The 13,701-nt window shown below is 41.7% G+C and overlaps 1 protein-coding gene and 1 long non-coding RNA gene across 6 annotated transcripts in view; one reads left to right on the top strand and one right to left on the bottom strand.

The window, feature by feature from the left end:
* Positions 1 to 13,701, bottom strand: part of LOC129740625 (protein RUFY3) — a 114,712-nt gene that overhangs the window by 18,381 nt on the left and 82,630 nt on the right. For all 5 annotated transcript variants that reach the window (XM_055732356.1, XM_055732355.1, XM_055732354.1 and 2 more), the window contains 3 exons: positions 13,194 to 13,627; positions 12,863 to 13,131; positions 12,543 to 12,801 (listed from right to left, as the gene is read on the bottom strand). In XM_055732356.1, the coding sequence (XP_055588331.1) occupies positions 12,543 to 12,801; positions 12,863 to 13,131; positions 13,194 to 13,627 (962 nt within the window). The remainder of the gene's footprint in view (positions 1 to 12,542; positions 12,802 to 12,862; positions 13,132 to 13,193; positions 13,628 to 13,701) is intronic.
* LOC129740627 (uncharacterized) lies at positions 764 to 1,684 on the top strand. Its single transcript, XR_008736307.1, has 3 exons — positions 764 to 876; positions 930 to 1,146; positions 1,211 to 1,684. It is a non-coding gene; the product is annotated as an uncharacterized LOC129740627 (long non-coding RNA).

Genomic DNA, 13,701 nt, shown 5'->3' with positions numbered 1-13,701 from the left:
AGCCCCGTCGAAGTTCCTCTCTACTCCTCGTCTTGAGTTGCAGGTCGCATTAGTTGGAGCACGCCTTGCCGATAGTATTCTCAAGTCACACAGAATGAAGATTACACGACGCGTTTTCTGGACTGATTCCCGTGAAGTAGTGTGTTGGTTACGGTCTGATCATCGACGATACAGGCAATTTGTTGCGTTTAGAGTCAGCGAACTTCTCGATACCACACAAGTAAGAGAATGGAGATGGCTTCCAACTAAGCAGAATGTAGCGGATGAAGGAACGAAGTGGCGAAGATTGCCGAACTTTCAGCCGAGCGGTCGTTGGTTCTGAGGACCAGACTTCCTAAGAGAACCCGAAGATTCGTGGCCTGGTGACGCTGGAGATCAACGAACGACGATGGAAGAGATCCGTGCTAGCGTTCTCCACCACCAAGAAACCAAACCACTGTGTTGCATTTGAATTAAATCAATATTAAATGTACCTTAAAATAGATATGATACGAGCGTATGGCAACATCTTTTTGACAAAAACCCACAACTCATCATAAACATAATGAGAGTGCAGCGCTTCAACTCGAAAAATCCCAGACTGCAAAATTTTGGAGCAATTTCGGCTATTCGTTGACAGAACTTCTCGAAGCGAAGCAGTTTTCCGAACTGGGAATTGTCAGTTTTTTTTTCGTTTCGGAAAGTTGGCAGCAGCGAAGTGAGAAAACGTTCAGCCGCGACAGTCCGAGCGTTGACGTGCCAAAAAAGTTCCGGTTTCGAAAAAGGTGGTGAGAGCGCGAGTGGAAAAAAAAGTAGCCTTGATATTGGCTGAGTTGCTGATAAGCAGTTTCCCGGGGAAGAAAAGCACCGTACTTGCTGTACAACCTCTTGGAAGAGGTAAGCTATTCGGGTTCGAGTAAGAGTCTATCTAAAAAGAACTCAATCCACAGAATCTTCGGCTGCCACATCCGGTCAGTAAAGGCGGCACTTTGGAAGCGGAATCCGGTTTCACGAGATCTTAGCAACCCGGAGAACGTAAGAAACTCGTGACAATAGAAATGGGAAGAAAATTAATTTCTCTTTCAACTCCACACTAGTTACGGAACCGTACCGTTCTTTCCGGAGAATTGCAGCATCTGCAGAGGAAAAAACCAAAAGGGTCAATTCGTAAGTACCCTCTCAGCAAGCTAGCTAAATGAAAATTTAAAAAAAATAATGCTCTCACTGCCAGGACCCTCTTTTAAAATACCCCTTCATCACCACTCACGTGTGCACAAATTGCAACGCCCCAGCAGCCGGAAGCATGGCCGCCGTCGTGTGTCGTATGGGGCGAGTCCAGCGGCGATACCGCTCCCAGAAAGAAAACGTGGAAGCCGTGTGTGATTCTGGCCGTCACCAACTGCGGCCGGATGATGGATTATCGACAACAGAACGTTCAGCGACTGCCACGCTTCGTCAACAAAATCAGGATCCGCCAGCAGACACGACAGGTTCAGGTGGCACCATTGAAAGCTCCCGCCACGCTCAAGAACGGACACTAGCGAGGATGGCAGACGCGGCAGGATCGTGTTTTCCCATAAGCAGCTTAAGACGCGCCCAACCCAAGTAACACAGATTATGCCAACTAGCATTAGGAAGTTTTATTATGGTTTAATTATGGCATTTTTTTGTGCAGCTCGTTTTATGGTGGTTTTATTATGGTCATGCAGAATGCTTATAATTTTTTTTCGACCATATGTTTTCAGATGGTTTTGAAAACGCTAATAAAACTTTTATTAAACATGCTGTTTTAGTTATTTTAAAAGAGTTATGAATGCTCTTTTTGAACTATAATAAAACACAAACCTAGAACTTTGCTCCAAGCTTTCTTTTGCATGTTCTATAATAGCACTCAGTGCATGATTATTAAACCGCCATAAAACTTTGTGACAGTTCTCGATCAAGATGTCAAAACAGGACACGCTCAGATTAGATAGCACATATTTGAATTGGAACTCCCATTTTTACACATTTTCGGTAAGTTATGCGTGTTGGTTTTGAGTTAAAATTAAAAAAATACATCTTTGAAAACTTGAAATCACCGAAAGTGGTATGAATATCTTTACAATATGAGTATTGAGTGAAAGGGCCCAATAGTAGGAAAAAAATTGTTGCTTGACGCCATCATTAATTCAAGTTGGCGGCTTCCGCTTTTATTTTCAAAGCTGTAAATTACTGAAAATATCGTGAAACCTTCACAATATGGTTATTAGGTGAAAGTAATGAACGAGTAGAAGTCAAATTTCGTTGCCCGTCGCCATCTTAATTCCAAGATGGCGGCTACCACTCAACTTGAAAATACTGTAAATGACTGAAAATCGCATAAAACCTATATTATAGGGGTATAAGTTGAAAGAAATCAACCGGTAGAAGTTGAGTTTCGCTATCTGACGCCATCTTGAAATCCAAGATGGCGGCTTCCGCTAAACTTTAAAATGCAGTGAATGACTTAAAATGACATGAAACCCAGGTGGTAGTGGGTGGAAGGGCTTAACGAGTAGAAGTCGAATATTGCTATCTTACGCCATCTTGAAATCCAAGATGGCATTTTTCTATAAACTTTAAAAATGCTCTAAATCATTGAATATCGCATGACACCTCCAAAATTTGGGTGTTTGTCAATTGGGATAAGCTATAAAAAGTTTATTTTTGCATTCTGACGCTATCTTGAAATCCAAGATGGTGGCTCAGCTGAACTTAAAAATACTGTAAATGAATGAAAATAGCATGAAACTCCCAAATATATTGTATTGGGTGCTAAGGCTAAATGATAGAAGTCAAATATCTCTTTTCGCGTTTCTCTGAAAATCTGTAAGGGACTGAAAATCCTTTTTGTGGGATTCCACCATTCCCACCACAATACAGACCCCGTTCGTTTTTGGCAACATTCGATTTTGGCAACATCGAATTTGGCACATGTGCCTAAATCAAACGGTTAACAGAAACAACATAACCTTATAGTTTTCGCTAGAATAAGACCAATACAATTTAAACATAATAGCATGATAGGAATAATAGAATTACATAAATGGCAAAAAAAAACTATAAACAAAACAAGAAAAGTGCTAAATGCATTAGAAACATAATGAAAAAATAATAAAAGTGATTTAAAATGATCTAAATTGTCTTAAAATAGTAGTTTTAATGTAGTATTACGTGAAAAAAAGTTGTGTTCAAGCGATTTTCATTGATTAACAGTATTTTAAATTCAGTGGAAGCTGCCATCTTGGATTTAAAGATGGCGTCGGAAAGAAAAAAATCGAATTCAAGTTTAGCCCTTTCACCCAATACCCGTATAGTGGTGGTTTAATGCGACTTTTTGTCAGCATTAAGCATTAAAAGTTGAGCGGATGCCGCCATCTTGGATTTCAAGATGGCGTCTGATAGCGAAATTCAACTTCTACTCGTTTAGCCCTTTCACCCGATACCCATTTTGTTGGGGTTTCATGCGATTTCAAGTCATTTACACCATTTTAAAGTTCAGCGGAAGCCGCCATCTTGGATTTCAAGATGGCGTCAGACATCGAAATTTGACTTCAACTCATGATTTATTCCACGGGTCATTCAAAACCAATCCCTTTTCATTCAAAAAGTCTTTCCTCATTTACTGTACTAATGAGTTTGTACTCAGAAATGAGGAACTCAACCTTAGCGTGTAATTGGTTGGCTTGCGAGAGAAACGTCAAATCGTAGCTTTTTTTGGGGTCATCATTAAACCATAATAAAACTATGAATTGACTCACGCCATGTTGGTTGCAAAATCGAAGGGCACAAAATGACGCCATGTTGATGGATTCACAATGCAAGCATTGGAAAATATTTTTTCAGGCCTTTTTCCATCAATTCCATCATGATTGACCATCAGATTTGACGAGGCGCATTTATTTTAAGATACTATTTCATATACATTTTACCTAAAATCTTGACTGGCAGTAGAAAAGACGCTCAATATATGGTTAAAACATTAGTTTTTTTAGCTATTAATTTTACCAGATCATATCTGAATAATGCAATCATCATTCATCAACCATTATAGTTGCTGGAAAAAATGAAAAATGGTGACCAACATTGATGACCAACAATTATATGTCTTAATGACGTTTCTAGGGTAGGGCCAAATAGCCTGATTTTGACTTTATTAGAGTCCAGGTGATGTTATAGAATGCGCTTTAGCTTTTTATGAAGATTAATGCGATAGTCCAAACGATATTTTGCTGACCATAATAAAGCTTAAATTGTGTTAAGTTTTATATTCAATATCAATCATAGTAACCCACGGAATCATTCAAACTATAATGCCAACGTTGTTCATTGCTCATGTTTGGACTCATAGCTCTCTTCTTCCTCGACCAGTGACCAGTAAAGACGTTTTTAGTGCGAACATATTTAGTGGTCCTTCGAAACGGATAGGTTTTGGATTTTGGTAAATTTATTAATAAGAATTAGATTTTTGTTTCAGCGTTTCAGGATAAGGATTGAAAATTGCAATATTGGATTGCTAAAAGACAAACATTGGCATTGGGCTGATGATGATGGAAGCCTTTGATATTGGGTCAAAGCATAAAAAACGAAAAACTATCCTAATTCGACATTGGGTCGGATGGAATTGATATTGGGTCAATTCTTTTGGTGGTACATTTGAAAAATTCGACATTGGGTCGGATGAAATTGATACTGGGTCAATTCTTTTGGTGGCACATTAAAAAAAATCGACATTGGGTCGGATGGAATTGATATTGGGTCAATTCTTTTGGTTGTGGCTTTGAAAAATTGTGTGAAACAATCTTTTTCAAATATGGATTCTCAAAAGCCGATATTGGGTTGGCTTGGGCTGAGCGCTTCCAGTGTAGCGATGATCTGGCTCAGCCTGAAATGAAATCTCTTCGGTTTCATGAAGTGAAAACTGACATCAAACTATGCACTTACATAAAAGTGTCGCATAATATGTTTGTGAGCTGTGCAACAAAAAGGCTAGACGTTAGCTAAAAGGATGGTACACGTAATACAGAACTGGCGAGAAAAGCGATAACATTTTCAGGCGATAGTGCCCTCAACGTTTGACAAACGGGTTTCTTTTTAGAAGTAAAAATAAGGGTTTTCGCTTCCATCCGAAATTCATGCTGATGGAATTTCTCCGCATAAACTTCTAAGAAAAATGTAGGTATCAAAGCAAGCTCCGCCGTTGCCTTGCAACTTATAACCTACAACAAGCAAAGTTTGTTGCAAATCACAATTTAGTGTCAAGGTTGAAGAGAAAAACAAAACAACATTTCACAAGAAGAGCTGTAGACCTTTAAATGAAAGGTTTTTCGAACAGTTGATGGCATCTGGAAAACAAGAAATTTTTCGTATGCGTTATTGCTGGTAGTATTTAGAAATGTTTTAATTGACTGCAGTTTGTATAAAGACATTTCTTCACAGCTCAGGCAGTCCAGACGTGTCGATTCAACACTATGTCGCTAAACTTTACTTTCGACTTCATTTTCAGAGCGCGTACTCAGAAAAGCGCCACGATTTGCAATTCGAATGTTGATGACTTTGTGAAAATAACTTTTTGTGGCCAAGGCAGGAGTTGAAAATAATCCTCACAGTTTCTGCTTGATAGTCTAGATGAAATTTTTCGGGTTTTGAACATTCATTGGAGGCAAATGAAAGTTGCATAGGTGTAATTTGACTGCAAGTGTCAATGAAAGGAAAATATTTGACTAATAAGTAGAAATGCAACGTATCGAAAAAAGCAGGTTTCCAAAGCACGAAAGTTTAAAGTGTAAAAGTCTCAGATTTTTAGACACCGCCAGAATTTCCTGTATAACCGTTGCATACATCCGACACAACAAAAATTTAACTGGACCATATCGGAGAAATTTTGTTAACACATTTTACAGTCATGGACTGGTGGAATATAATCCGGTTTAAGATTAAACAAGCTCCGCCAATAGCTTTATATCGACAAATTTTCGGAAGAATTTAGTGCATTCTAAAGTTTGTTGGTGTTGTTTTGTCTGATGTTGAATGAGAAGAACTCCTGTGGTGAATGTGGCGCTGCATATATTGCATATATAGGACTCTGAGGGTTTCAAGTGAACCAAAAAGTGTCGCTGAAAGAAGTGATTTATTTAATCTTTACCAAACACCGGAGACACTGAAGTTGACCATCTTCATCTAGATGTCTATTTTGAACGTGTTCTTCGTAGAGCAGGACATCTCAAAAGTCTTCGACGGATAAGTAACATTTGCGGGTTGATTGCAAATAACAGTACATGATATATCATCGAGCGAGCAGTCCACCACTTCAGAGGCATGCTGTTTTTCAGATAAAATTTGGCTTGATTCTTCTGCGTTTTCGTCGTCGTCTTCCGATTGAGAGTCATCTATAGAATTCAAAACAGTATGATATTTTTCGATATGAGTAAAGTTTTCCTTACGCGAAGTAAAACTTATACCACTTGCCGCCGCAGCTCATTTCAAGAGCATGATCAACTTGTTGGTGTTTTAAGTATGTAAGCTTTTTGCGTTTTGATTTGTACAGTCGTGACTGAATTCGTGACCAATCAGCAATATGTTGTTCTTAAAATCTTTGGCACAATATCTACATCTGTTACGTTGATTTTTTCGATCTGGATTATGATCATTTTCGGAAATCGCGTCTAAAAATTTATGAGTGTTTTCAATGTGCGCACAATATGCGCAGCTCGATTTGGAAAATTCATGGAACAAGATAAGCATCTGCTGTTGTGACTACCATGTACAAGTGTTTGATGATCTAGGTATTCGCCCAATTTACAGGATTAGTTGTCAGAAAGCTTGCAACTGTAGTGCACATTATGCTTTAACACGTGAAGATTTGCCGAAGTTTTATCGCCAAACTTAATAGGACAATACGTACATTTGAAAATATTTTTAGTGTTACTTTTTTTATTCTTGGAAGGGAACTTCATGTGTGCGGTCAGAAATTGCTGATTCTGATAGTTCTTTAAGCATATCTTGCAGCCATATTCAAGCTTGTGAACTAGTAACTGATGTTTGATGAAATATTTTTTGCTCGGTAGAGTTTCATTACATATGTCACATATTTTTCTTCCCCTTTGCGGTTTGAAATGATTTAAACAATGCAGTTGGAAAATTTCATAAGGACCGAACCATGCTTCGCAACGGAAGCACATATACTTGCCATTGTTTTGCGTATGTGCATCGATTCTATGGCGGTAGAAGTCTCCCTTTTTAGGAAATTTCAGTAAACAACTGTAGCATTTATGAACCGCTACATTGTTACCCGGTTCAACATTTACAGACAAGGAACTAAAAGAATCATCGCCTATATCGATTGTTTCTACGTGCGCTTCCGCCGACGATGTTCCAGGCAATGTATCGGCAACATTGAAGCCTTCTCGAACCTCGACAATTATTGGTTGTGATTTCTTTGCTGCACTACTGCTGCCACTAGTCGATGCAACCAGTACCGGAACAACAAAAGCAGTCGTAAAATCCGCAGAATGCATCCGAATGAAAATGTAAAACTCGTCTAAGAACAACATGACGTGTGCATTGCAAAAATTTCAACCAGAGGGTAATTTTTGATAATCCTTAATGCGCAGCGCAGGTTGGGTTGCGCATTTCATTTGTGCAAAACACTGCACAAAATTTAACTTTCAAGGACACGGATAATATACTATGGCATAAAATACCGTATTTGCTGGAATATTCATATCCAATGGATACTTTTATTAAATTGTGACAACTAGAGATGAGATGCGTTTTGTGTTCAACATGTTACCCTGTTTCGGGTAAGAGATCGATATTCGGTAACCACATTGAAGTTCTTCTGCATTTGGGCGATATCGAGTGTTTTGCTCAAACTTCATCGACTTAAGTGAATTCAAGCAGATCTTAAACCCCCTGCGACAATAATTTCCAATAACAGAGGCAGTCGGACATCCTTAAAATGTAGTTAGCCTTTAGATATTTAATCCACTGACAAAGTTTTGGCAAAACAAAGAACATTTAACTTCGCAAAAGATATCAACAGAACCACGCTACTTGATTCAGGGTACTCCATGTTATTACCCAGTTTTTGAAACAATAACAGAGTTATCGATCAACGAAAAAATATATATGTACAAAGTTAAATTCTTTTTGATCAGCCAAGAAAACAGTAAAATCACTTGTTCAAGAAAGTCTCGTAAGACGATTACATTATCGAAAATTAAATCCATTTATGTATGCAAAAGAATTCTCCAACATGTTGGATTACAGACATTTTAATTGTAGAAGATCTGTCTGTTAGCGTTAACTATAATCAAGAGTTCAATCAAACGATTCATTCTGGCGGGGGGAGTATGTTAAGTTTTATATTCAATATCAATCATAGTAACCCACGGAATCATTCAAACTATAATGCCAACGTTGTTCATTGCTCATGTTTGGACTCATAGCTCTCTTCTTCCTCGACCAGTGACCAGTAAAGACGTTTTTAGTGCGAACAAATTGTTACTTGGGAAGCGGTGGTCTATCGACAACTGGAAACACGACAGCGTCGTGTGAAACCACCAGCAGCAGCAACTGCGCTCGAATCCAAGGATTGGCAAAATCATCTGGTGCCGTGGTGCGGTGGAAATACAACAATCCGTTCCGCCGGGGCGGAGTATTTTTTACGGCAACACAGCTTCGAGAAATCTGATCCCGAAACGACATCCGGCACGGCATTGTCGTGCTTCGCCATCGGACACCAGCCGCACCCCAATTGCGTTGGAAGCGCTGCACCGGCATCCGAGCAACAACAACTACAGCAGCAACAGGGCCAGTCGGAAGTCGAGCCGTAAGTGATATTTTAATACCACACTACACTCCAAGAAAAGTAACTGGAATAATCGGGAGTCTGGGTGGAGAAAGTAAAATGTTGCCAATATAGAAAATTAACATTATTTTATCGATATTTTTATTTTGTGGCGATGACCTTAAGAAACCTTTGTTACAACTGATTCATCTCTTTCGAACGTTTTTCGAAATGGCAACGACTTTTTCGACCACCCTAGTGAGAGGCGCTCTGACACAGGAGGAGTTGAAGTTAGCTGAGAACACAATCTGTTCAGCAGCAGGCTTACCCGGACGAAGTTCGATTGACACGCAGCCGAGACAAGGAACTTCACCTAGGGAACGCACATTGCCGAAATCCAGTGCTCTCTACAAACTGAATCCAGTCATCGATTAGCACGGTGTTTTACGAATGCAAGGACGTATCGGCGCCTGCGAATGGGCGGATGAGGCTACGAAAAATCCAGTTATACTCCCAAGGCAACACCACGTAACCAACCTGTTGATCGCTGATTACCACGCTAAGTACCATCATCAGAATCATCAAACCGCATTGAATGAGATTCGACTTAAATACAATATTTCTCGCCTCCGCTCCGAACTTGATCGTGTTATAAAGAACTGTCAAAGGTGTGAAATCCGCTAAGCTAGTCCAAAGCCTCCAGCTATGGGTAATCCTCCACCAGCCCGACTGGCAGCCTACCAGCGACCCTTCTCATACACCGGAATAGACTATTTTGGGCCAATGACCGTGCTAGTTGGCAGGCGTACCGAGGGAGTTCTTTTCACCTGCATGACCACCAGAGGCATACATATCGTGATCGCACATTCCCTGTCTACGGATTCTTGCATCTTAGCTCTGCGCAATTTCATCGCGAGAAGAGGTCCGCCTTTGGAGATCATCAGTGACCGGGGAATCAACTTCATTGGAGCATCGAGGGAGCTACGTGAAGCACTGACGAAGATCGACGAAAAACGTCTGAAAGTTAAAGCCGTCAGCCCACATTTTGGTGGCTGTTGGGAGCGCTTAATTCGATCCGTCAAGAAGACTATGAACAATTTTGATCCCCCAGGTTCCCTTCTGACGAAATTCTACGATCTATGCTGATGGAAATTGAAGTGACACAAATTAACACCTAACCATTTTTTGATGATTAATACGTCCAAGACGAAGTACATGCTGGCCTGCGGATCCGAGACCGACCGAACCCGCTTGTCCAGTAATAACAAGGTCACGATCGACGGCGACGAGCTGGAAATAGTCGAAGACTTTGTCTGTCTCGGCTCACTGTTGACCGCAGACAATGACACCAGCCGTGAGATCCGGAGGCGAATTATCAGCGGAAGTCGTGCCTACTATGGACTCCACAAGCAACTGCGGTCGAGAAGACTTAGCCCTCGCACGAAGTGTAATCTGTAAATGACGCTCATTAGACAGGTTGTTCTCTACGGGCACGAGACATGGATATTGATCGAGGAGGACCTGCGTACACTCGGGGTATTCGAGCGACGAGTGTTAAGAACCATCTTTGGCGGCGTACAGGAGGACGGAGTGTGGAGGCGAAGGATGAACCACGAGCTCGCGCGACTCTACGGCGAACCCAGTATCCAGAAGATGGTGAAAGCTGGTTGGATACGCTGGGCGGGACATGTTGCGAGAATGCCGGACGACTGCTCTTTAAAACAGGTGTTCGCTACGAATCCGGTAGGAGCAAGACGAGCGGGGGCGCAACGAGCGAGGTGGTTAGACCAAGTGGAGCGTGATCTGGCGAACGTGGGGTGCCCGAGAAATTGGAGAACGGTTGCCATGGACCGAGTGAATTTTAGGAATTATGTTCGTCAAGTTATGTCGTGAGACGGAATACTATGTAAATAAAAATAAAAACCATTTTTTGTTGTATTCTTCGAATGATAGTAAGCCCCCGATCGTTTTCGACAATACACCGATTACTCTGAAACGATCGTGGATGATGGCACAACAATATGCTTATCTTTTCTTGAGGAAGTGGGTAAATGAATATCTGCCTACGCTGACGCGCAGGACCAAGTGCGACAGCTCTTTCGACTCCCTTTGGTGGATTTTGGTTTTCAAAGTAATAGAAGTTATAATATTAGAAAAAATGTATGCTGAATAAAAGAAAAACTCCAATATTATGTTATGCCAATAAACAATATTGCATTTTTGCCTTGAACAGAACATGATAAATGCTTAAAATGGCAGAAAAAAGTTAACAATCTGAATTATTGTGGCGCAAATGCAGATAAGTCCATATTTAACCCTTCATTTCATGATTTTTTATTTTCCCTAAAAATTTATTCTAAACAGTTAGAATTGATACGTATAACGAAAAAAAAATTAAAATTAAAAAAAAGCCTTGCGGGTCGCACAGAAGGATCTCGAACCGGTACCATGATAGATAAGCACTGAAAATTCTAAGAGCCGGATTTTTTAGAAGATCATCGGAATCGAGCCTTTGGAAGGTCATCAAATTAGAAGCCAGGTGGAGGTCGTCGAACTAGTGTCATGGAAGGCATCAACCCGAAGCCAAAGAAGTACTCAGAACTTCCTTAGTCGAGAATAGTGTAATCTATGTACACAAGCCTGATCTCCTGGACATTCTCGCACAAATCGACATCTTGGAATCTCCTCTAATCCGTCGCAAAACTTCCCCAGACAATATATCTCGGATTTGAACCGAGGGCTTCTTTGAAACTTCAACTTAACGGTGGAAAGTTCGGCTTTCGCAGACCATTGCGGGAGTCGGGTCGGGGCAATTCGGGAAAGGTCAACGGTTATTCACTGCACCATCCGTTAATTGGTGGTCCTTACAGTTCTGTACAATGCGGAGCTTACCTATGTTGTAAGACGCGACTAGCTAGGTTCAGAAACCTTCGTCCCACTTCTTGACGAAGAACTTGGCAATCAACCCGGATATGATATGACCTCTATGATATGACGACAATGGTTGGCTGTCCCTTTTCTGCTGCGTTATTATGTTGAGTGCTATCGTGCAATCTACCAGTAACGGACAGTATTTCAAAAGGATGGTGTGTCTTCTGTTCCGTCAAAAATTGGTTTAACTTCAGGAGATGCTTCGTTGACCATCACTCGACTAATAATCCGTTAGGGGCGGGTTTCGTTTCATGCAGCATGGCCGACGTAGTGGCCTTCAGAGCCATCCGACGCAGGAGTTCACGACATCGAGCCTGTAACGAATGAGGAATTCGCGACTATCGCTTAGAAACATTCGCCGCAAGGTAAAGACTCATGTCCGGATAGAACTCCAACCACAAGACACAATTTTCCCGTATGTTTGGATAACGTGCCGCTATTAAGCCTACCCCCATTCTGATGCTTTCAAGATCACGAGCTTTGAAGCCATTGTCATGATACTTACGATCTACTGCCCTAACATTGGGGGTCAGTTGGGACTTGGGAAGCGTCTTTATCGCTTTATAACAGATAAGGAAGGTTTAGAAAAACTCGTCGAACAACCCCTGGTACGATGTCTGACATTATGTAGAACTTCCATGTAAAAACTGTGACCGAGTTTCATTATTTCGTTAAAAGAAAACTATAAAATAGGGATTAGGACCTCAAGTTTTGGCGCCCTAATTTCGTATTGCTGCAATATTTTTTTTAAATAATTGAATAACACTTAAAAACAGTTACGAACTCCAGGACCCAACTAAGACAAACTACTCCCCAATACCTGTAGATCCAGCTCCTTCTCGATTTCCTGTCGCTTCTTGCGTTCCTCGGCTAGCGCCTCGGCCATTTCCGGATCAAACCGGTCCAGCACGTTTGCCTTGTCGTCCAGCGGTTGCCCATGCTGGGATGCCCTCCTGAGCGCTGCATTTTCGGCCTGAAGGGCCAGCAAACTGTTCCGCGCAATCGCTAAATCCTCCTTCATCAGCGCGTTAGTCGTGGTCAGACCCTCGACCTTGGCCTGCAGGTTAGCTACCGTTGCGCTTTTGGGGAAGTTCAGAATTAAGCAAGAGTTATGTAGATGGTAATGTAGGAGATACTTACTTGAGGTGCCGGTTCAGTTCTTCGATGTAGTTCTTCTGATCTAGAACGGCTGTCATGGCGCCGCTGGCTTCACCCTCGATGGCGTGGAGAGAGCTGTTGCCTCCTCCTCCGCCATTGGTGTTTTCATCGTCGGGACTGCTGCGGGAACTGGACCGAAGATAGAGCGAGAAATCGATGACACCCTGCTGGGAGTCCAGATCTTCCTCTTTAACGCAAAGGTTGCAATCGATTACGTTCAATCCTACAAGAATGCCGATGATGATGATGACCTGCGGAAGTGATGGGTTAAGGTTATTAGGCGTTTGGAATCGTTGGGGTTCTCGAGGCTAACCTCATCGCTCATCATGAGGGCATGTGGTTCGTAGTATTCGGCTAGGGTGTCTTCTCGGTGCTCGATGAGAACCTGCAGGTAATCGGCAAGCTTCTTTTGCATCAACGCCAATCGTAGCCAGGCCCTGGCCCGGCCCATGTGGGTACGAACCGTGGGAAGATCCCGCACCGATGAGGTAATGTCTTGAGCCTCGCCGCAGTATCGTTCCACACTCTGGAGGATGTCCCAGAGTTCTTTCTTGGGTCCCAGAAGACCTTTTTTTGGCCGCAGTCCATGCCTCAGGACGTGTTCCAGAATGATGAAAAAGTGCTGCAATGGCAGATGGTCCGAGTCAAGCATTCGGCCGAAACGGATCGACTGTTCCAGTAATTCCTTCACCACCAATTTGCAAATGTTGACCAAATTGCTCCGCTCGATTGAAGCCGGATCCCGAGCTGGAAAATCGAGAGAAAGTGATCCGATCACATCATCTGCTACTGCCGTCCTTATTTCTGTTTTCTATTTCTGT

This window comes from Uranotaenia lowii, chromosome 1 (genome assembly GCF_029784155.1).
Source record: "Uranotaenia lowii strain MFRU-FL chromosome 1, ASM2978415v1, whole genome shotgun sequence".
NCBI classification, from domain to species: Eukaryota; Metazoa; Arthropoda; class Insecta; order Diptera; family Culicidae; genus Uranotaenia; species Uranotaenia lowii.
This window is presented reverse-complemented; position numbering and strand designations above follow the sequence as displayed.